We start from the raw sequence: 25,027 nt of genomic DNA on the forward strand, positions 1-25,027 counted from the left end.
GCGCCTGGCCCAAGCATGTGAAAGCTGGACAATGAATAAGGAAGACCGAAGAATCGATGCTTTCGAATTGTGGTACTGGTGAAGAATACTGAATATACCAAGGAGTACCACAAAAATGAACAAATCTATCCTGGATAAAGTATGGTCAGAATGTTCCTTAGAAGTGTGACTGATGAGACCAGTCCCTGGGGAAGGACATCATGTTTGGTGGAGGGTCAGCAAAAGATAGTACGACCCTCATCGAGATGGACTGACACAGTGGCAGCAACAACAGCTCAAGGGCAGCAACAACTGCAAGGACGGTGCAGGACCCAGAAGCGTTTCATCCTGTCGTATACAGGATTGCCATGAGCTGGAACTGACATGAGGGCAACTAACAACGTTGGTGCAGGACCCAGAAGTGTTTCATCCTGTCGTATACAGGATTGCCATGAGCTGGAACTGACATGAGGGCAACTAACAACGTTGGTGCAGGACCCAGAAGTGTTTCATCCTGTCGTATACAGGATTGCCATGAGCTGGAACTGACATGAGGGCAACTAACAACGTTGGTGCAGGACCCAGAAGTGTTTCATCCTGTCGTATACAGGATTGCCATGAGCTGGAACTGACTTGAGGGCAACTAACAACGTTGGTGCAGGACCCAGAAGTGTTTCATCCTGTCGTATACAGGATTGCCATGAGCTGGAACTGACATGAGGGCAACTAACAACGTTGGTGCAGGACCCAGAAGTGTTTCATCCTGTCGTATACAGGATTGCCATGAGCTGGAACTGACATGAGGGCAACTAACAACGTTGGTGCAGGACCCAGAAGTGTTTCATCCTGTCGTATACAGGATTGCCATGAGCTGGAACTGACATGAGGGCAACTAACAACGTTGGTGCAGGACCCAGAAGTGTTTCATCCTGTCGTATACAGGATTGCCATGAGCTGGAACTGACATGAGGGCAACTAACAACGTTGGTGCAGGACCCAGAAGTGTTTCATCCTGTCGTATACAGGATTGCCATGAGCTGGAACTGACATGAGGGCAACTAACAACGTTGGTGCAGGACCCAGAAGTGTTTCATCCTGTCGTATACAGGATTGCCATGAGCTGGAACTGACATGAGGGCAACTAACAACGTTGGTGCAGGACCCAGAAGTGTTTCATCCTGTCGTATACAGGATTGCCATGAGCTGGAACTGACTTGAGGGCAACTAACAACGTTGGTGCAGGACCCAGAAGTGTTTCATCCTGTCGTATACAGGATTGCCATGAGCTGGAACTGACATGAGGGCAACTAACAACGTTGGTGCAGGACCCAGAAGTGTTTCATCCTGTCGTATACAGGATTGCCATGAGCTGGAACTGACATGAGGGCAACTAACAACGTTGGTGCAGGACCCAGAAGTGTTTCATCCTGTCGTATACAGGATTGCCATGAGCTGGAACTGACTTGAGGGCAACTAACAACGTTGGTGCAGGACCCAGAAGCGTTTCATCCTGTCGTATACAGGATTGCCATGAGCTGGAACTGACATGAGGGCAACTAACAACGTTGGTGCAGGACCCAGAAGTGTTTCATCCTGTCGTATACAGGATTGCCATGAGCTGGAACTGACTTGAGGGCAACTAACAACGTTGGTGCAGGACCCAGAAGTGTTTCATCCTGTCGTATACAGGATTGCCATGAGCTGGAACTGACATGAGGGCAACTAACAACGTTGGTGCAGGACCCAGAAGTGTTTCATCCTGTCGTATACAGGATTGCCATGAGCTGGAACTGACTTGAGGGCAACTAACAACGTTGGTGCAGGACCCAGAAGCGTTTCATCCTGTCGTATACAGGATTGCCATGAGCTGGAACTGACATGAGGGCAACTAACAACGTTGGTGCAGGACCCAGAAGTGTTTCATCCTGTCGTATACAGGATTGCCATGAGCTGGAACTGACATGAGGGCAACTAACAACGTTGGTGCAGGACCCAGAAGCGTTTCATCCTGTCGTATACAGGATTGCCATGAGCTGGAACTGACATGAGGGCAACTAACAACGTTGGTGCAGGACCCAGAAGTGTTTCATCCTGTCGTATACAGGATTGCCATGAGCTGGAACTGACTTGAGGGCAACTAACAACGTTGGTGCAGGACCCAGAAGTGTTTCATCCTGTCGTATACAGGATTGCCATGAGCTGGAACTGACATGAGGGCAACTAACAACGTTGGTGCAGGACCCAGAAGTGTTTCATCCTGTCGTATACAGGATTGCCATGAGCTGGAACTGACTTGAGGGCAACTAACAACGTTGGTGCAGGACCCAGAAGTGTTTCATCCTGTCGTATACAGGATTGCCATGAGCTGGAACTGACATGAGGGCAACTAACAACGTTGGTGCAGGACCCAGAAGTGTTTCATCCTGTCGTATACAGGATTGCCATGAGCTGGAACTGACATGAGGGCAACTAACAACGTTGGTGCAGGACCCAGAAGTGTTTCATCCTGTCGTATACAGGATTGCCATGAGCTGGAACTGACATGAGGGCAACTAACAACGTTGGTGCAGGACCCAGAAGTGTTTCATCCTGTCGTATACAGGATTGCCATGAGCTGGAACTGACTTGAGGGCAACTAACAACGTTGGTGCAGGACCCAGAAGTGTTTCATCCTGTCGTATACAGGATTGCCATGAGCTGGAACTGACTTGAGGGCAACTAACAACGTTGGTGCAGGACCCAGAAGTGTTTCATCCTGTCGTATACAGGATTGCCATGAGCTGGAACTGACTTGAGGGCAACTAACAACGTTGGTGCAGGACCCAGAAGTGTTTCATCCTGTCGTATACAGGATTGCCATGAGCTGGAACTGACTTGAGGGCAACTAACAACGTTGGTGCAGGACCCAGAAGTGTTTCATCCTGTCGTATACAGGATTGCCATGAGCTGGAACTGACATGAGGGCAACTAACAACGTTGGTGCAGGACCCAGAAGCGTTTCATCCTGTCGTATACAGGATTGCCATGAGCTGGAACTGACTTGAGGGCAACTAACAACGTTGGTGCAGGACCCAGAAGTGTTTCATTCTGTCGTATACAGGATTGCCATGAGCTGGAACTGACATGAGGGCAACTAACAACGTTGGTGCAGGACCCAGAAGTGTTTCATCCTGTCGTATACAGGGTTGCCATGAGCTGGAACTGACTTGAGGGCAACTAACAACGTTGGTGCAGGACCCAGAAGTGTTTCATCCTGTCGTATACAGGATTGCCATGAGCTGGAACTGACTTGAGGGCAACTAACAACGTTGGTGCAGGACCCAGAAGTGTTTCATCCTGTCGTATACAGGATTGCCATGAGCTGGAACTGACTTGAGGGCAACTAACAACGTTGGTGCAGGACCCAGAAGTGTTTCATCCTGTCGTATACAGGATTGCCATGAGCTGGAACTGACATGAGGGCAACTAACAACGTTGGTGCAGGACCCAGAAGTGTTTCATCCTGTCGTATACAGGATTGCCATGAGCTGGAACTGACATGAGGGCAACTAACAACGTTGGTGCAGGACCCAGAAGTGTTTCATTCTGTCGTATACAGGATTGCCATGAGCTGGAACTGACATGAGGGCAACTAACAACGTTGGTGCAGGACCCAGAAGTGTTTCATCCTGTCGTATACAGGATTGCCATGAGCTGGAACTGACATGAGGGCAACTAACAACGTTGGTGCAGGACCCAGAAGTGTTTCATCCTGTCGTATACAGGATTGCCATGAGCTGGAACTGACTTGAGGGCAACTAACAACGTACGCATATAGAGTAAGCGCTCAGAATAAATCCATGGTCAGGTTTCACTGAGTTACGTTTACTCTTAACAGTTTCTTCTCAGAAGTGGGACCCAGAGAAAATCACTTAGCTGAGTGCCTCATTTTGTGTTGAGCTATCAAACAAAAAAGGGTACCAAAATGGACCCCTGTCCAATTGTTCCCTCATCACAGCTGGAGAACTTGGTACAAATCTCCCGGGTTTGCGTTCCACTCGTCTTGCGTTGAACTCTCTAAGCTTACCTCAAAGCAGTTACAGACGTCTTCTCCTTGGTAAGTTACCCTTTCATGCTGTTTGCTTGGGGAACTGGGTTCCCATCTGCTTTGTCTGTTTCGTTCCACTTTGGGGAATTTCTGTTTGGTACCTAGGTTTCATAGGGAGTTTTGCCATTTGTGATATCTGAATATTTTCCTTGGTCTGGCTTCAAGGTACAGCAAACTGAGCTCAATAAAAGGTGTTGGATTTGACCCAAGGGAGGCATAATTTTATTTGAATACCTGTCCCGGTTTGAGAGTAAGGGATATACTTGCCCTGTTTTGGGTGCAAGGAATCTCAGACTGGGTCCGAAGGAGGCTCCAAATAATTGCAGCTCAATACTTGAACAAGGGAAATCAAACTGGGTTCAAGGGAGATCTCTGGTAATTTTGAGTCAACCTAACTGAAACAGATTGGAATTGCATAGCTACTTTCGTGTGCGTATGTTGCCTTGTTTAGGGTTTTGCTGTTTTAAGAGTGCTATGCTGCTGTTGCTTGTCATAAAATGGAAAATCGTAAGGTAGAACAGTGCCATAGACCCTATTAGCCTGTTGTTTGAGCTGGCTCCACAGACCAGTGAATGTGTGCTTGTAACCATAAATGGTGTTCACTTGGGTGAATTTTGTGGTGGGTCACCTAAAAAGATGTGAGATTTTTGTCTTGAGGACTTTGGTTTTGACCTGGAGAGAGCATTTGGTCTGGTTTTTTTTTTTTTTTTCCTTCCCTATGCGCCATCACGAGGTCACTGTAAGCCTCAGCTCCAAGGAAAACTGCTTCTTGTGCTGTCTTATGGTTTGGGCTTTCAGTAACTACTCTGAGAAATTTTGATACAAACTGGTTCATTTGAAAAGTGCACTGAAAAAAGGATGGATTGTTTATTTCGATTGGTATAATGAGGCCTCAAAAAGATAGAAATTAATCTAAATTTACTTCTCTAGGAGATTCTTTAAAGCATGCAGAAGACAGGGTTATGAAAATGAAGCATTTTCCTACCTTCAGGCAGCATTATTACGTTAGATCATATTAGTTCAAAGAGCTCTATTGTGATTAGTTTAATGATAAATAAATGGTTACATAAATTTAACAGTCCAAATATTTCTAGGAACTAATGAAAATGAATTCCTTCTGATTTTAGAGCAGCTTCCAAGCAATTTAGGTGAGATTAAGTATATGGACTGCATTTTAAGGGAAAAGATTGTAATTTGGTCCTGAAGTGAAAGAAACTAGTTGTTCAAAAATGAGAAAGAAAAAAGCATAAAAAGAAAATTTACGTGGAAAAAAGTTAGAAGAAAGTGGAAAATTGAGAAGGCAAAACTGCTTACCAAGAGAATAGCTTAAAAAAAAAAAAAAAGAAATTGGTTCTTGAATATAGCCTAAGCAATTAAGGCATCTTGTCTTTCAAAATACCTAGACTAACTTAAACATGAATGCAGAGATTATCAAACAATATCATTAATATCACACACAAGTAAAATTTTGCTGAAGATCACTGAAAAACAGTTGCAGCAGTACATCGACAGGGACCTGCCAGAAGTTCAAAACAGATTCAGAAGAGAAACGAAAGCTATTATTGCTGATGTCAGGTGGACCTTGGCTGAAAGTTGAGAATAGCAGAAAGACATTTACCTGTGTTTTTTGACTATGCAAAGGCATTCAACTGTGTGGATTATAACAATTATGGATAACACTCCGAAGAATGGGAATTCCAGAGTGCTTAATTGTGCTCATGCAGAATCTGTCCAAAGACCAAGAGGCAGTCATTCAAACAGAACGTGGGGATACTGAGTAGTTTAAAATGAGGAAAGATATGCGTCAGGACTGTATCCTTTCACCATACTCATTCAATCTGTATGCTGAGCAAATATTCTGAGAAGCTGGACTATATGAAGAAGAACGTGGCCTCAGGATTGGAGGAAGGCTCATTAACAACCTGTGTTACATAGATGGCACTACCTTGCTTGCTAAAAGTGAAGAGGACTTGAAGCACTTACTGATGAAGATCAAAGATTACAGCCTTCAGTATGGATTACACCTCAACATAAAGAAAACAAAAATCCTCACAACTGGACAATAAGCAGCGTCATGATAAAAAGAGAAAATACAGTATTTAAGTTGTCAAGGATTTCACTTACTTGGATCCACAATCAATGCCCATGGAAGCAAGTCAAGAAATCAAATGATGTATTGCATTGAACAAACCTGCTGCAGAAGACCTCTTTGAAGTGTTAAAAAACAAAGATGTCACCTTGAGGACTAAGGTGTACCTGACCCAAGCCATGGTATTTTCAATCACCCCATGTGCACGTGAAAGCTGGACAATGAATAAGAAAGACCAAAGAAGAATTGACACCTTTAAATTATGATGTTGGAGAAGACTACTGAATATAGTATGCACTACCAGGAACAAACAAATCTGTCTTGGAAGAAAGCTCCTTAGAAGTGTGGATGGTGAGATTTCATGTCATGTACTTTGGCCATATTATCAGAAGGGACTAGTTCCTGGAGAAGGGCATCATGCTTGGTAAAGTAGAGGGTCAGTGAAAAAGAGGAAGACCCTCAAGGAGACAGACTGATAACAGTGGCTACAACAGTCGACTCAAACATAGCAATGGTTGAGAGGATGGCACAGGACAGGGCCGTGTTTCGTTCCGTTAAAGACAGGGTCGCTATGAGTCAGAACTATTCGGAGGCACCTAACAACAACTTGGTTGCAACTTTGTTTTTTTTTTTTTAACTCTACCATCATCGAAGCCAATGGTTTAAGTGAGGAATTCACATTGCTTACACAGCTTTTTTTTCTACTACTCAGATCTTTAGAGCCTTGATAATCTTGGTATATTCTTGTTATATCCTGACTATGTTGTATTACTTTTCAAGATTATTATGTGTTATATTTGAAGAGCTTTTGAAAATAAGGTTAATCATTACATTTAGACATGTTTTTTAAGTTGAATTTTGGCTTTGTAGTACTTTTGTAATTCCCATCAAGTCTTTCACTTTTAAGAAGTATTATTATGGTAAATCGATCATGGCCATATTAAGCTTTCTCATCTGCAAATAATCTTTTACTTTGCTGACTTGCTGAAACACTTGACCAATATATCTCAACAAGAGGCTGACTATTTTGGACTAATGGAAAGGGCTGTGGTATTTTGAACATGGATACTCTGGATTGAATTAAGATTTCTGGGACTCTTGCGTTGAAGCTGATGGGTTTCCAGACTGCTGCTGATTCAGAATTGCATAGAACTGAAATTATAACATGACGGAGTGAACTAAAGGGTTACTGTGGGTTTATGTGGAAATACTGCTCCTGTTTTAAGATTCTACTCTCTACTGTTTTCCCCTTTTCTCCTAAATTATCTAACTAGTGGGTTTGTCTTGGCCTGAAATACAAGAGGAATGTAAAATTGAGCTCAGAAATCTGAAAACATTAGAAGAAAGAATTAGGAGATGAGAAAATACTTACTATAGAGTATAATCTGCCTCATAGTATTTGTTACTGAAATAGCTGGTTCTTGCATTAAAGAAAATCATCAGATCTTAAATGGGTTTAGATAATGAGTAGGAATTGACTCGACAGCAACGGGTTTTGTTGATAAAGTTAGCAAATTTATAGACCATAATTCGAGAAGTATATGAAGTTCAAACTACTACTTTACAAAATAGAATAGCATTAGATTTCCTGTTAACTCCAAGGAGGAGTTTATGCTTTAATAGATGAACTTCGTTACATTTATTAATATGCAATCTGAGGTTTTGCAGAATGTCATTGCTGCTGAGGCACATGAAAAGCATTTATTGACGCTGCTTATGTATATATTGACACCTCATGAGATTTGTTTCCTTGGTTCAAAGACATAAGGGTAATGATTTCATGGGTCATTTCACACAATTGGCCTGATATTATTGTTAGTGTCTCTGTCGTACCTCCTAGTTTGCTGTGTGGTGCCTGAGATTTTAAAGATCAGATGGTGTTCAGCTTTACTGGACATTTTTGGTTTAAAGATTATATAGCAGGGTCAAGATCAAAAGGAGGGAATGACAAAAGAGTTGTAATTCTCCTGGAATCCAGACTTCCAGCTTTCACGGAGGTTGGAGTAACCCACACAAGCCATTGTTCTTGGGTGTTGTTTTGAACCTTGAGCCTTAAGAAAAAAACAGATCCTGGTAACAATGGTCCAGATAAGCTAGGAAGACTGTTTTGCTTTAGGAATTTTGCCCTTTTGAAGAATTCAGTTTGTCCTAGGAAACAGACTCCAAGATCAGACTGGGAGCTATGTTTAGGGTAAATCAATAATTATTTTAGCTGTTCTTTAAGACAATGCTGTATGAAAATCCTTCCTAACTAAAAATTTGTTTATCAGTTCTGTTAGACTCTACGTCACAAGATAATCCAATAGCTGATAAACTTAGAATGGGAGCGGTATTCCTCTGAGCACTCGTACCCAACTATGGCATTTCCCAGCTTGAAAAATCTATTATAAGACATTGAAAAGATTCACCAAAAGGCCTCTTGGCTTCACATAGCCAACTTTACCTCTGACTCCTGGTTGGATATATTTAGCTGGTTACCCAAAAGTATTGGTTCATGGATCTGATCTACTTACAGGAATAATTATATGAATTACTACTGTGATTATTATTGGAACTATCAAATGTGGTCTTAAAATTACTTCCAATGCTATTTAATGCCTATGAAAAGAATTATGTACCCTAAAAAAAAGAAAAAAAAAAAAACCCATTGCTCTTGAGTCTATTCCGACTCATAGCAACCCTATAGGACAGGGTAGAACTGCCCCCTATGGTTTCCAAGGAGTGCCTGGTGGATTTGAACTGCTATGGTTAGCAGCCGTAGCTCTTAACCACTACGCCACGAGGGTTTCCTAAGTACATCAGTGTACTCATATTTCGGAGACTTGAGCTCACTCCTTAAACCACCCCTTTTAAGATCAGGTTATTCCTTAATGCAGCCTGCTCTATTTGTCATTCCAAGCTTGACACTGCAGAAGTAGAGGCCCCAGCTATAGCATGGCAAAGATTTTTGATGTTGCCTGGCTATATGTAAATAGCGTCAGGGAGCTTTAAGGCTTACTACAGTAAGCGGCCATCTATAAGATCCTCTGAAAGACAGCAACAAAAAAAAGTTCTTCCTTCTAACATATTCTGATGGACTATATAAATCAAAGTCCTTGCAGAAGAATGCACTCTCCCCAAAATGTGGTTGATAATGTGATCAGAGAATTTCTCAGGAATTCTTGATCAAAAGGAGAGAGTGAATAGAGTTTCAGATACAGAAGCACCTGGCATAGACAGAGTGGCTGGCTAGCCTAGGAGTAGGCTGGACTCAATTTTGTTTTGCACTCCTGCTTCTGCCCTAAAGCTATAAGCCTTGTACTAATTTCAACAGTTTGCTGAATAGGTGATGCGGCTATGACAGTTGGACAAGTCCAGGCTAAGCTTAGACAAGTCTGGGCAAGCTCAGGGAGGGTCTGAGAAAACAATCTTTACCAGAGTGTGGCTATACCTAGGCAAGCCCGGGCAAGTCCAGCCAAGCCCAAGGAGGGTCAACCAATAAGAATCTTGCTGAGAAGTTACTATAAATTTTTCTCTTCAGCTCCAGCAAACTGCAACACTGTGTTGAGTGCCTCTAGACCCTGTGTTACCCTATTTGCTAATTGTTTTCTCCTGTAATAACCTCTTTGCTTTAATTTCAAACAGAATGTGAGTTCTTCTGCTGGTTGGCAAAGCTTGCTAGTCGTCATCTAAAGTATAGCAAATGGTCTCATTCTGACTAGAGGAACAAAAAAGAAGTTAAAGAACCAAAAAGAATAACATGCTTCACAAAAAGGTACCCTACAAACAGTACCTATGAGATCAGAAGAACCTAGATTGGTGCCTGCCCAGCGGTTAATGATCAAAGATTCTAACTGAGTCATGATCAGGATGTGGGAGATGTCCAAGAGAGATTGACAGTAGAGATCTTGTTTTGATTTTGAGGTTTTACTTATGAAACCAAACATGAACCCCAAAATTAACTCACCAGCAGCTTTTCTTTCACCCAAAGTTGCAAATCCTGTTTGAAGCCAGGCTTACTAAATTTTGAATTTAAAGATATGGCTGGGTGGAGGGCCAGAGACTATCTTGTAACCTGACATCCATTGATCTCAATTAAAAAGGGGAGAGGAGTTCAGTCAATCACGTTAAGATTAGACAATGGCTGATCTATATTTCTCCCTTCTCTTCTCTTTAACCACTGGTGGTACAGTGGTTAAAGCGATTGACTGCTAATTGAGATGTTGGGGGTTCGAAACCACCAGTAGCTTCGCAGGAGAAAGATGTGGTAGTCTGCTTCCGTAGAGATGCACACCCTTAGAAACCCTGTGGGGTTGCTATGAGTGGGAATCAACTTGACAGCAGGGGGTTTCGTTTTTTTGGTTTTCTTCTCTTTATAAGCCTCATTGTACCTAGCTTCTTTGAGCCATTTGCTTTTTCTAGAATCAAAATGGTCATGTAGAATAACTGTTCAGAATAAACTTTATGTTCAAATTTTGATGAGTTTTGATTATTTTTAACAGTGTAAATAATGCCAATGAATTGTACACTTAAAACTGGTTAAACCAGCAAATTTTGCGCTATCTATATTTTACCACAATAAAAATTTAACTCAACTTTCAAATGCTTTTTGTCAGTTTGTAATATTTATACTTCTGGATTGGGCGCGGTGTCTCGACAAGCCTGGTGTGGTGGTGGTGGTGCTCCTCGCCCCCACGACAAGCGTCCTGTCAGTACTCAGAGGTGATTCTGAGGATGGGCTACTGCATTTCTGTGTCAAGGGCTGGCTTTAACAAACCAGTTAGTGAAAAAATTTTATGAATAAACAGACTTCGGAAAATCGAATTACCTTTTCAGCATCATCAGCATATGCAGAAAGACCCGGCTTCAGTGCTCGGAAGGTTTCATGGGTCAAGGTGGGAGTTTCTAAAGAGAAAACACATTTTAAAAAAGAATGACTATAATTTTCCCTCAAGTCATCGCTGTACAAAAGCATGTTTTTAAAGGCAGACATCTGACAACTTACAGCTAGTCCCGTTTACTGCTTCATCTCCCTCCCCGTGAGCAAACAGGACCCTTCCTCACTACAGTCTGCCTCTTCAGCTCAGTTATGCAAGGGGAGGATGCTGTCTTCTCTGTGGTCCTAAGTGTTTTGGCCAAAACTTCACTTGTTTTTCAATCAACTTTTTTGAAGTATCATTTACATATGACAAGCTGCATTCACTTAAAGTGCTCCATTTTAATAGTTCATTATTGCTCACTGAACAGAGGAGCAGGCAAACAATCGCAAATCGCAAATGTAAAAATCACGTCCTTGATTCTGGGATGGCTATATTACAGGGTTCTAAAGATTTGCTTTTTCTTCTTCTTTAAAATGGAGCGTTTTACATTATTAGTAGTCCGGGTTCCTGTGCCCACGGCAAGGGAAAATGTTCAGAGGCATTCCATAGCCAAAGAATACTGGCTCCAGTACAGACACAAACACGCACAAGGGAAAATCAGAACAGAAAAACTCAAAGGACAAAAAACTTTTTTGTGAGGACTTTTTTCTCCAAAGATAAAACACTGGAATCATTTTATTAACACGCAATGCTGCTGTGTGCGTTACAATTTTATGCTCCTAAACTATATATTTTTTTTGTCTTCAATGTTTTTTAATTCTTTTTTTGTGCTTTAAGTGAAAGTTTACAATTCACATCAGTTTCTCATACAAAATGTTATACATATATGGTCATTGACCCCAGTCGTTCTCCCTATAATGTGACAGCACACTCCTCCTCTCCACCCTGTACCCCCCCGTGTCCATTCAACCAGCTCCTGTCCATCTCTGCCTTCTCATCTCACCTCCGGACAGGATATGCTCCTCAACTATTAAAGTCACTTTAAATCAAAGATACGTTTAACAAAACTGGCATGCTTCTGTTTTCCCAGAAACATAACACTCCCACATCTAATGAGTTTTCCTAACAATAAACAATTTAGTCGATTGTACAGCGTGCTGTAGAGGTGGATAAAAAAGGGGGGAGAGGAAGAAAACATTATTCGTGTACGAAAAAAATCTCTGAAAAGATATACAAGAAACTAATCATTGTGGTCACCCACAAAGGAAGAGTAGAGAATAGGCAGGTGGGGGGAGGTTTGACCCCAGACACCTTTCTGTACGTTACTTTTGAGCCAGGCGAATGTTATATCTATTTAAGTGTGTAAATTTCAGCACACGCTGACATGTGCTATCTTACACTTAGCTTAAAAGCCATTTTTGAAGGCAGGTATGACATCGAAATATTGAACTATTATAAGTTAAAAAATAAAATAGATTAAATTAGAAGTAAATACGTATGCCACAAAAGCTTTTGAGAGAGCTGCTACTTGTCTAGAGCCCAGCTAAATGTCCAGGCTGGCTCTGCTCAGAAGGTGCAAACATGAGCAAAGGGCCCGGGGTGGGGGATATTAGGCCTGCTGGGCAAGAGGGCCAGTCAGTGCTGGAGTAGATGTCTGGCCAAGGAGGGGCCAACCTCAGAGCTGCCAGGCATGAAAGCAGCAATGAGGACGAAGCCCAGGGGAGGAAGGGAGGACAGCAGCACCTGCTCAAGTGCTGAGAGCTAGGCAGCAGCCAGGGCTGATGCCCAGTGCCCACATGTGCTCCTGCCATAGCACTTGGCCCTATCTGGGATCCAGTCGGCCAGAGGCTCAGCCCCCACTGCCCTTCTAGTGCTGCTGTCGTGCTCATTGTCCTCCCCCTTCTCCAACGCCCGCACACCCATGTGCAACTCTGTCTCCCAGCCCAGGCTCCTGGTCTTGGCCACCTATCTTACCTTCCGAACTCCTGATCCCATCTGTCTGAATCTGGGGTTACTTCTTGCCTCAAACTCTCCAGACAGGACCTAGCCACTCGACTGCCTGACTGCATACTAGGAGGAGACAGGCCACCAAATACCTTCTAGGACCCCAGCTGCCTTTATGTCATTATTACCAGAGCCCCCTATGTGAAGCATAACAACCTGGGACACTTGGAAAACTTCAATTCCTGGGGCCAGCTGATTCCACAGCAGGAGGTCCAGACCATGCCCCAAGAAACCACCATCTTTTAGGGGGAGGAAGTGCAGAGCACGGCACGGGCCCACAGAGGCCGAGGCCAGGCTTTCTGCCCAGGGATACCTCTCGGCTGCTGGGCAAACTGGAAGATGTGTATGCGGGTGCCTGTGCTCCCCGCGTCGAACATGATCCCGTAGAAGACCGCATGACCACGCCCTGACGGCCTGGTGGGGCTGTGGGCTTGCTGGCCCCTGCGCGCCCCTGTAGCCACCTCAGTGATGCTGAAGAAGGCCTGGGTGGCAGAGGCCCAGTGCCACTTGATGTAGGCGACATAAATGAACAGGCACACAAACAGCCCCAGAGGGTAAGCCATCTTCAGGTTCCCATTATTGGGTATTTTTCTCATTTCTTTCTCTGTCGAGGACTGTCCCACAGCTGCTGGTGGAGAGGGAGAAGAGGCAGGAAAAACATGTTAGGCTGCAAGGCTCCAGAGCAAATCAGAAATCCACTATGTCCAGGAACAAAATGTATAACCAGAAACTGGCTACATTTTTATTCCTGGAACCAGAAGCATCATTTGATCCTCAACATAATTCCAAAAGGCATGACCCCCATTTTACAGGTGAGGAGCTGAGTTTATAAAGACCAGATAACCCGCCCAGGGTTTTATGTCTTGCAAGTGTGGCGTAAGCCTAGTGCTCGGCTCCAAAGCCGGCGTTCCCTCCCCTCATAAGTGCTGTTTCAGACACACGCCTTTTGGGCTAGTTACTACTTACATAAAAAAAAAAAAAGCTACTCGTTAGTTGGAGTCCCTTTCAAACCTTTCCAGATAACAGAAACGTGTATCTGATATATTCTCTCCAGTCTCATTTATACTTTCATACATAGAGTTTTAAACTTTTTTGTGAGGTTTTAAACCCTGTCCCTCTGGGAAATGCAGAGCTCAAAGCAGATCTAAGAAAAGAGCTTGTTTTTTTTTTTTGTTTGTTTTTTTAAATAATACTTTTGTTGTGTTTTCTTTGAAGGTTTACACAGCGTTTAGGTTCCCATTTAACAATTTCTACACGAACTGTTCAGTTACATTCTTTACAACGTTCTCATTATTTCCCTTCTGGTTGTTCCACTTATCTAGTTTCCCTGTTCCCTTACCTTCTTACCTTACCTTACCTGACTGTTTTAAAGTAATTGTTGATCATTTGGTCTCATACAGATGATTTTTCAAAGGAGTATAGTACTCATGGGTGATATTCTTTATTTTGTGAGCTGATTTGTTATTTAGCTAAAAGGTGACCTCGGGGGCTAGTCTTGGTTCAATGTTTAGAGTATTTCAGAGCAATAGTCTCAGACAGTCCTCCAGTCTCAACCAGTCCAGTAAGTCTGCTCCACACTCTTCTCCCATTCTATCAGGATCCATCTATCGTGTCCCTGAGGGGAACTGGTTGGTAGTAGTAGCCAGGCACCATTTAGTTCTTCTGGTCTCAGGGTAGACGAGGGCATGGTTCTTGTAGACTATTAGCCCTGCTGACTAGTTTCTTCTTTGAGTCTTTGCTTCCTTCTTTCTCTTTTGTTTCAGACGAGTAGAGATCAGGGTCAGTCGTATCTTAGATAGCCGCTCGCAAGCTTTTAAGACCCTAGACACTACTCACCAAACTAGGATGCAGAATATAAACTTATGAACTATATTATGCCAACTGACCAAGTTGTCCCATGAGACTAAGGTCCCAAGGCTTCAAACCCAGAAATCCAATCCCACGAGGTATCTGGTTACATTCAAGAAGTATCTGTAACAATGCCCCTGTGTGCTTTATTGTATATATGAACATATGTGCATACAGTCACATACATACATATACATACACCTACATATACACACATATATACTCACATACATACTTATACACATCTATGCCTATATACATACATATAGTACCTGCACATATATTTTTGGGGGGTTGATGCTCATAGCTTGTTTTTGGATGTTTTACACCAGATGCCTGCTTTCATTCATACAGTACATTCCTGCCAAGAAGGAAATGATGTCTATGTACTTTCAAAGCCTATAAAACTTCTATGCAAGTAGCAGAATAAACTAACTCAGCATTGTTATTTTTGGTTCAACATACCCCAAACTGAGAGCATTTGTTTGGGTTTTATTAACAGCTTCCAGTGGATAACATTATGAAGAACGGGAATTCCAGGACACTTAACTGTGCTCATGCAGAGCCTGTACATGGATTAAGAGGCAGTTGTTTGAACAGAACAAGGGGATACTGTGTGGCTTAAAATTAGAAAAGATGAGCCAGGGTTGTATCCTTTCACCACACTTATTCGATCTGTATGATAAACAAATACTCTGAGAGCCTGGGCTATATGAAGAAGAACGGGGCATCAGGATTGGAGGAAGACTCATTAACAACCTGAGCTATACAGACGAAACAACCTTGCTTGCTCAAAGTGAAAACAACTTGAAGCACTAATTAATGAAAGTAAAAGTCTACAGTCTTCAGTATGGATTACACCTGAGCATAAAGAAAACAAAAATCCTTACAAATGGACCAATAAACATCATGATAAATGGCAAAGAAATTGACATTGACAAAGATTTCATTCTTCTTGGATCAACAGTCAATGCCCACAGAAGCAGCAGTCAAAAAATATCAAACAATATATTGTACTCGACAAATCTACTGAAAAAGACCTCTTTAAAGTGCTAAAAAGTACAGATGTCACTTTGATGACTAAGGTGTATCTGACTGACCAAAGCCATGGTATTTTCCATCACCTTATATGCATCTGAAGGCTGGACAATGAAAAGGGAACCAAAGAGCTGATGCATTCGAATTGTGGTGCTGGCAAAAAAGACTGAATATACCATGGACTGTCAGAAGACAGTGGTGCAGTGGTTAAGAGCTCAGCTGCCAAAAAGGCTGGAAGTTAGAATCCAGCAGTCACTTCTTGGAAACCCTACTCTGCCCTATAGGGTCGCTATGAGTTGGAATTGACTCAACGGCAAAAGTTTCGTTTGGTTTTGGTCAGAAGAACAAACAAACTGGTCTTGGAGAACGTATATCCAGGATGCTAGTTAGAAGCAAGGATGGCGAAACTTTGTCTCATTTACTTTCAACATGTTATCAGGAGGGATCAATTACCGGAGAAAGACATCACGTTTAGTAAAGCAGAAGGTCAGCGAAAAAGAGGGAGACCCTTAATAAGATGGATTGACACGGTGGCTGCAACAATGGGTTCAAACAATCAAATGTGCCAAGAATTGTGAGGATGGCACAGGAGTGGGCAACGTTTCATTCTGTTATGCATAAGGACACCATGAGTCAGAGTGGACGGGACAGTACCTAACTACAACAACAAAGTGCAAGGATGGTGTGGGGACCTGAGGCTTCAGAGGAGAAGCGAGGTGCCTGAGTCTCAGAGCTCCCCAGCCTTGGAGAGTGTCTATTTATTTATGTGTCCATCTGTCACTCTCTCTACCAGTCACTGTAAGTGGAGTAGACACTCCTGGGGAGGAGATGGGGACCAGCTGGTTTGGGAGCAGGACTTGGGGTCAGGGTCTACTGCAGCCTGGCAGTGGTTAGTCTATGATGTGGGCTATTCACAGAAAGGCCCTCCCATATTTGGGGTTTACTGGTAGTGAGATGTGTGATGTGTTTAGAGCAGCTACACAGAGATCTGTGATTAATTTTTTTTACAGAGATAGCAATAGGTCAGGTCTACTTGGAGGCAGGGCAGTGCCACGCAGGAGTACAGAGAAAGGCCCAGCTACGTGGTGCAAACAGGTGCTTTGTCTTGTAGGGCTCATTGTGGGAGGTGGGGGACTGGGGCTGGAAGTGCAAGGAACAAGCCCCTTCTCCCTAACCTCTGGCTTCTGCCCCACTTGGGCCCCTCTTGGGTCTCCCTGCACCTGAGGCGTCCCACTGCGCTGAGGGTCGCAGCAAGACTCTTCACAGAGCCTCACCTGCCTGCCTCTCTATCTTCATTTCATACTCTCTTGCCTTTGCTTATGGGGCTCCAGAAACACAGTGCCTCCTTCTGCCTCTAGCACTCAGCTCCCCTCTGCCTCAGGCTGTCTGCACACACTATTACCTATTCCCAGAATCTCATCCACCCACCTGGCCAACTCATCCTTATCCCTAAACCTCAGGTGACATGTTACTGCCACCACTTCCTTGATCACCCCCAACTTGAATGGGACCCATTACATCCTCTCTGAGCTCTCTGCTCCCCTCTGTTCTAGCACCCACCACAGTTTGTAATTATGTGTGTGTGGGATTAGTTCTGGGAGGCCTGTGGCTCTCCTCTAGGCCATGAGCTCCACAAGGGCAGCGACCTGGCCTGTCTTCTGCCATTTTAACAATGACAGAGGCCTAAGAGTCTGAACACAGGTGATTCTCCACCTTCATCCATCTTCAGACTATTACCAAAACCAAAAACCAACCCTTCTGCTGTCGAGTTGATTTCGACTCACAGCAGCCCTACCAGACAGAGTAGAACTGCCCCATAGGGTTTCCAAGGAGTGCCTGGCGGATTCGAACTGCTGACCTTTTGGTTAATAGCAGTAGCTCTTAACCACTACGACGGCAGGGTTTCCATTCTATCACTAGACACACCCAAACCTTCTTGATTAAAAGCCTTCAGTGGCTCTCAGCCCAAGCAGGTCATAAAAAAGCCACAGGTGGGGGACCTGGGCAAGGTCTGCCGGAGTGCACTGAGACTTGGACTAGTTTAAAGTTACGATGCACACCTCACTGTCCCAACAATGATGACGGGTCATGCCTGTTGAGATCCTGTCTCCCTTAAGAGTTTTTTTTTTTAAACATCCTGTTCTTTTGGTCCTTTCTCCATACCCCAAGTCCAAAGAGCATACACTATAGAAGGAACCTAAACCAGGAACAGTTCTATGCCACAGGTCAGGTCTGGGCCGCCCTGGAGGGGAGGGGCAGGTCCTTGCGCCTGTAAGGAAGGTAAGTCAGGTGTGGGGTGATAGGTGGGCTGGGACGTGGGACGTCTTTCTGGCACCTCTCTCAGGTGGTGGCAGCAGTCAGACAGGGGAACCTGGGTTTGGACTGAGATGTTAGAGGCAGGAAACTGCCCTTGGCCCTGCTGAGCTTTCTAGGAGTTGGGGACAGCATGTCGGTTTCTGGAAATTTCAGGCTCATTTGGTGGCCATCTAATCTGTTGTCCAGTTTCTCCAGGTTTTCAGTTAAAGTACGCAACAGAGCCTTGGTGCAAATGCTACTCAGAAGCTGAAAACATATCTAAGAAGAAAACACATTAAAGAGTAAGCACTACTCACTCTCCTGGGTGGTCTAAACTGGCTTTCCTCCCCTCCTGGCAAAATAACCACACACTTCATTAGTGATATGCCAGGAAAGCTCTGCTTGGGGTGGTCAGCTCTTTCAACCTCACCTGTTGTTTCTAAGCCTTTTCACAGGACGCCCAAGAGGAGGCACTTCCAGGCTTCTTTATGTTGTCCACCTCTTTGATTTTTTACGAGATAGCAGCCAGCTGACCTTATGAGGGCAGGAGGGGGACAAACAACAATTTCTGGATCTGTACCATGACACTTGCTACAATGGTAACCAAAAAAACAAAAAAGAAACCCATTGCCGTCCAGTCGATTCTGACTCATAGTGACCCTATAGGTGAGAGTAGAACTGCCCCATAGAGTTTCCAAGGAGCACCTGGTGGATTTGAACTGCTGACCCTTTTTTGGTTAGCAGGCTTAGTACTTAAACCATTACACCACCAGGGTTTCCACAACGATAACAGCAAGAGGAAAACCCCTCCTCAGACAGACCCCAACGTCCTCAGCTCCTGCACGGTGGGTATGGAGCCCTTGAATCACCTTCTACCTCTCCCCAAGAAACCTCCTGCCTGGAGGCCAGACCCCACAGGTGGGCTGGGGCTGTGCCCTCTCCTGTACCACACACATGGGACATGACATTATCCTGGAATACAGGAGCCGAGAGGGATGCCTGGGGCCGCCCCACACCTCCAGGTGACTGATTCCTCTGGGCATCCAAGGTGAGGGCTACGCCCACAGGGACCTACCAGGCAATTCAGCACCCCCCACCCCCATCCCCTCCAAATAAAACCCTCTTTCCACCCATGGCCCCTGCCCTTCTCTCCCACATACTCTCCTGGCTGTTTTTTGCGTTCTGCTGAACGCCTAGCCTGGTGTCCAGTTCTACCCACTCAGGACCGCTCCATACCTCTCCCTCCATCGCAGAGCACTTGTGGGGGCCTTCGCTCAGGGAGACCACCCCTAGGACATCAGGAGACCTCTCCTGGTCACCTCCCCATGCCAGTCCCCGCACCTCAGTCAGGTCTGAACAGCATGACGTTACCGACTCCCGGGAGGCCGGGAGGCAGTGGGGGCCGGGGGGGCAGTGGAGAGCGGGGGGGGGGCAGTGGGGGGGTGCCGTGGGGAGGCGAGGGGGGGCAGTGGGGAGCCGGGAGTCGGTGGGGGGGCCAGTGGGGAGCCGGGAGCCGGTAGGGGGTTAGTGGGGAGGCGGGGGGGCAATGGGGAGCCGGGAGCCGGTGGGGTAGGGGGTTAGTGGGGAGGCGGGGGGCAGTGGGGAGGCGGGGGGCAGTGGGGAGGCGGGGGGGCAGTGGGGAGCCGGGGGGCAGTGGGGAGGCGGGGGTGGCAGTGGGGAGCCGGGGGGCAGTGGGGAGGCGGGGGGGGCAGTGGGGAGCCGGGAGTCGGTGGGGGGGCAGTGGGGAGCCGGGGGGCAGTGGGGAGGCGGGGGGGCAGTGGGGAGCCGGGGGGCAGTGGGGAGCCGGGAGCCGGTGGGGTAGGGGGTTAGTGGGGAGGCGGGGGGGGCAGTGGGGAGCCGGGGGGCAGTGGGGAGGTGGGGGGGCAGTGGGGAGCCGGGGGTGCAGTGGGGAGCCGGGGGGGGCAGTGGGGAGCCGGGGGGGGCAGTAGTGGGAGCGGGGCTGTGGCCCACCTGCCCGGCCCCCATCGTGCCCCAGCACCCTGCGCCGGGCTGGGGCGGGGAGGCCGGCGGAATGAATGGCCGCAGCAGGGCCCTGGGTCCCTGGCAGTGAGGACCCCGACTGTCTGACCTACCCCACTGCCCGGAACACGGCACACTGTCGTCCTCTGCACCCCCGAGGGCCGGCGGGGTCCCGGTTCAGACGTCCAGGGAGGACGAACGGGGGCAGGAGCGAGGACCGCTCGGCACCGGGGCGTCTCACGGCTCCGGGCCCTCCTCTAGGGCGCACCTGGTCCCGGACGTGGCTGGAGGCCCAGGTGCAGACAGTCAGCCCGCCTCGGGCAGACCCGCCGCCGCGCAGTGTCCCCTGCCGGCCACTTACCCTGCCTGAGCTCCTCTGCCGGCTCCCCGCGTCCTTCCCCCGCGCTGTCACCCCCGCGGATCCGGGCGGAGCAGGGCCCCGCCCACGTGCTCGTCGCCTTGGGGGCGGGGCGGGGCGGGGCAGGCAGGCCCAGATGCGCACGCGCGGTGGAGGGCGGGGCAGGCGGGCCAAGATGGGCAGGCGCGGTGGAGGGCGCTGGGGGCCGCGCAGGCCCGGCTGCGCAGGCGCGGTGGAGGCGTCGTGGCGTCGCAGGCCCGGCTGCGCAGGCGCGGTGCCCGGAGGCGTTTATGCCCTTGAGTCGTGATACTGTTTTTTATGGTTCGGAGAAGGGCTTGTCGTGCATTTCCATACACCGTTTGTGGACATTTGCTTAATTAATTCCCTCTCAGCGCTGCGGAGCTTCCTGGCACAAGAATTACCTTCACCTAATACTGTTTTTTTTTTTAATACTCTTGATGGCCTGTGGAATTTCCCCAGTCTCCCTACATTTAAATTCCCGCCCCCTCCACCGTCCTTGAAACGTTCTTTTTGACAATGAATGCAACACCATTCCACTTTGAGGTGTCATTCCGGGCATAGTAGACTATATGATAGTCCGATTTATAATGGCCAATACCAGTCTATTTCAGCTCACTAATGCCTAAAGAAAAATCAATATTTATGCATTACGTTTCATTTTTCACAATTTCCAGTTCTCCTAGATTCATACTTTGTACATTCCAGGTTCTGATTATTAATGGATGTTTGCAGCTGTGTCTTCTTCTTTTGAGTTGCGCCACATCAGCAAATGAAGGCCCGAAAAGCTTTACTCCATCCACGTCATTAAGGCTGACTCTACTTTGAGAAGGCAGCTCCTCCCCAGTCATCTTTTGAGTGCCTTCCAACCTGGGGGGCTCATCTTTCAGCACTATATCAGACAATGTTCTGCTATTCGTAAGGTTTTCACTAGCTAACACTTTTCAGAAGCAGACCGCCGGGTCCTTCATCCTAGTCTCAGTTTGGAAGCTCAGCTGAAACCTGTCCCCCATGGGTGACCCTGCTGGTATCTGAATACCGGTGGCATAGTTTCCAGCATCACAGCAACACACAGGCCCCCACAGTACGAAAAACTGACAGACACAATGCTGTCAGTGATAGGATAATATCCATAAGCCTACAAGGAAGACCAGTTAATACGGCTATTATTCAAATTCACACACCAACCACTAGGGCCAAAGATGAAGAAATAGAAGATTTCTATCAGCTGCTGCAGTCTGAAATTGATCGAACATGCAATCAAGATGCATTGATAATTACCGGCGATTGGAATGTGAAAGTTAGAAACAAAGAAGCAGGATCAGCAGTTGGAAAATATGGCCTTGCTGATAGAAACAATGCCGGAGATCAAATGATAGAATTTTGCAAGACCAACGACTTCTTCATTGCAAATACCTTCTTTCACCAACATAAATGGCAACTATACACATGGACCTCACCAGATGGAACACACAGAAATCAAATTGGCTACATCTGTGGAAAGAGAGGATGGAAAAGCTCAATATCATCAGTCAGAACAAGGCCAGGGGCCGACTGTGGAACAGACCAACAATTGCTCATATGCAAGTTCAAGCTAAAACTGAAGAAAATCAGAGCAAGCCCATGAGAGCCAAAATATGACCTTGAATATATCCAACCTGAATTTAGAGACCATCTGAAGAATACATTGGACCCATTGAACACTAGTGACCAAAGACCAGACAATTTGTGGAATGACATCAAGGACATCATCCATGAAGAAAGCAAGAGGTCACTGAAAAGACAGGAAAGAAAGAAAAGACCAAGATGGATGTCGGAGGAGACTCTGAAACTTGCTTTCAAACATTGAGCAGCTAAAGCAAAAGGAAGAATTGATGAAGTAAAAGACCTGAAAAGGAGATTTCAAAGGGTGTCTAGAGATGTCAAAGTAAGGTATTATAATGACACGTGCAAAGAGCTGGAGATGGAAAACCAAAAGGGAAGAACACGCTTGGTGCTTCTCAAGCTGAAAGAACTGAAGAAAAAATTCAAGCCTCGAGTTGCAATAGTGAAGGATTCTATGGGGAAAATATTAAATGATGCAGGAAGCATCAAAAGAAGATGGAAGGAATACACAGAGCCATTATACCAAAAAGAATTAGTCAATGTTCAACCATTTCAAGAGGTTGCATATGATCAGGAACCGATGGTACTGAAGGAAGAAATCTAAGCTGCTCTGAAGGGATTGGTGAAAAACAAGGCTCCAGGAACTGATGGAATATCAATTGAGATGTTTCAACAAATGGATGCAGCGCTGGAGGTGCTCATTCATCTATGCCAAGAAATATGGAAGACAGCTTCCTGGCCAACTGACTGGAAGAGATCCATATTTATGCCTATTCCCAAGAAAGGTGATCTAACCAAATGTGGAAATTATAGAACAATATCATGAATATCACACGCAAGCAAAATTTTGCTGAAGATCATTCAAAAATGGCTGCAGCAGTATGTCGACAGGGAACTGCCAGAAATTCAGGCTAGTTTCAGAAGAGGACGTGGAACCAGGGATATCATTGCTGATGTCAGGTGGATCCTGGCTGAAAGCAGAGAATACCAGAAGGATGTTTACCTGTGTTTTATTGACTATGAAAAGGCATTCGACTGCGTGGATCATAACAAACTATGGATAACACTGCGAAGAATGAGAGTCCCAGAACAGTTAATTGTGCTCATGAGGAACCTTTACATAGATCAAGAGGCAGTCGTTCGGACAGAACAAGGAGATACTGATTGGTTTAAAGTCAGGAAAGGTGTGCGTCAGGGTTGTATTCTTTCACCATACCTATTCAATCTGTATGCTGAGCAAATAATCGGAGAAGCTGGAGTATATGGAGAAGAATGGGGCATCAGGATTGGAGGAAGACTCGTTAACAACCTGCGTTATGCAGATGACACAACCTTCCTTGCTGAAAGTGAAGAGGACTTGAAGCACTTACTAATGAAGATCAAAGACCACAGCTTTCAGTATGGCTTGCACCTCAACATAAAGAAAACAAAAATCCTCACAACTGGACCAACGAGCAACATCATGATAAATGGAGAAAAGATTGAAGTTGTCAAAGATTTCATTTACTTGGATCCATAGCCATGGAAACAACAGTCAAGAAATCAAAAGACACATTGCATTGGGTAAATCTGCTGCAAAGGACCCCTTCAAAGTGTTAAAGAGCAAAGATGTCACCCTGAAGAATAAGGTGTGCCTGACCCAAGCCATGGTATTTTCAATTGCATCATGTGCATGTGAAAGCTGAACAATGAATAAGGAAGAGCAAAGAAGAATTAACGCCTTTGAATTGTGGTGTTAGCGAAGAATATTGAATATACCATGGACTGCCAAAAGAATGAACAAATCTGTGTTAGAAGTACAGCCAGAATCCTCCTTAGAGGCAAGGATGGTGAGACTGCGTCTTACATACTTTGGACATGTCAGGAGGGATTAGTCCTTGGAGAAGGATGTCATGGTTGGCAGAGTGCTAGGTCAGCGCAAAAGAGGAAGACCCTCAATAAGGTGGATTGACACAGTGACTGCAACAATGAGCTCAAGCATAACAATGATTGTAAGGATGGCTCAGGACTGGGCAGTGCTTTGTTCTGTTGTGCATAGGGTTGCTGTGAGTCAGAACCGACTCGACCGCACCTAACAACAACAACAACATTCCAGTTCAATCCCTGTCTGAAGAGTTGGCTTTGAAAATGGTTCCTGTCTTGGGCTAACGGAAGGTCTGGGGACCATGGCCTCCGAGGTCCTAGTCCCAGTGTGACCATTAAGTCTGATCTTTTTATGAGAATTTGGGGTCTGCATCCCACTGCTTTGCTGCTCCCTCAGCAGTTCTCTGTTGTGTTCCCTGTCAGGGCAGTCATCGGTTCTGGCCAGGCACCATGTAGTTCTTCTGGTCTCAGGCTGATGGAGTCTGGTTTATGTGGTCCTTTCTGTCTCTTGGGCTCATAATTACCTTGTGTGTTTGGTGTTCTTCATTCTTCCTTGCTCCAGGTGGGCTGAGACCAATTGATGCATCTTAGATGGCCGCTTGCTAGCATTTAGGACCCCAGTTGCCACTCACCGAAGTGGGATGTAGAATGTTTTCTTAATAGATTTTATTATGCCAATTGACTTAGATGTCCCCTGAAACCATAGTCCTCAACCCCCACCCCTGCTGTGCTGGCCTTTGAAGCATTCAGTTTGTTCAGGAAACTCCTTTGCTTTTGGTTTAATCCAGTTGTGTTCACCTCTCCTGTACTGTGTATTGTCTTTCCTTTCACCTAAAATAAAACTTATCTACTATCTAATTTTTTTTTTTTTACTATCTAATTAGTGAACACCCCTCTCCTACACTCCCTCCCTCCCCGCTTTTGTAACCATCAAAGTATATTTTCTTCTCCTTTAAACTATTTCTCGAATTCTTATAATAGTGGTCTTATACAATATTTATCCTTTTGCAACTAATTTCACTCATCATGATGCCTTCCAGATTTCTCCATGTTATGAAATGTTT

The 25,027-nt window shown here is 45.5% G+C and overlaps 1 protein-coding gene across 16 annotated transcripts in view; it reads right to left on the minus strand.

Moving 5' to 3' along the window:
- The window catches only part of ENTPD6 (ectonucleoside triphosphate diphosphohydrolase 6), a 38,173-nt gene extending 17,640 nt beyond the window's left edge, over positions 1 to 20,533 (minus strand). For 2 of the 16 annotated variants that reach the window (XR_010319180.1, XM_064275683.1), the window contains exons 1-3: positions 20,233 to 20,463; positions 13,272 to 18,673; positions 10,963 to 11,039 (exon numbers count right to left, since the gene is read on the minus strand). Coding sequence is in view for 12 of the 16 variants with exons in the window: in XM_064275683.1 (XP_064131753.1) it covers positions 10,963 to 11,039; positions 13,272 to 13,554 (360 nt within the window). In the remaining 4 variants the exon portion in view is untranslated. The other 14 variants (XM_064275692.1, XM_064275691.1, XM_064275690.1 and 11 more) reach the window with 14 other exon arrangements.
- Between the last annotated feature and the right edge of the window lie 4,494 nt (positions 20,534 to 25,027).

This window comes from Loxodonta africana, chromosome 24 (genome assembly GCF_030014295.1).
Source record: "Loxodonta africana isolate mLoxAfr1 chromosome 24, mLoxAfr1.hap2, whole genome shotgun sequence".
Lineage (NCBI taxonomy): Eukaryota > Metazoa > Chordata > Mammalia > Proboscidea > Elephantidae > Loxodonta > Loxodonta africana.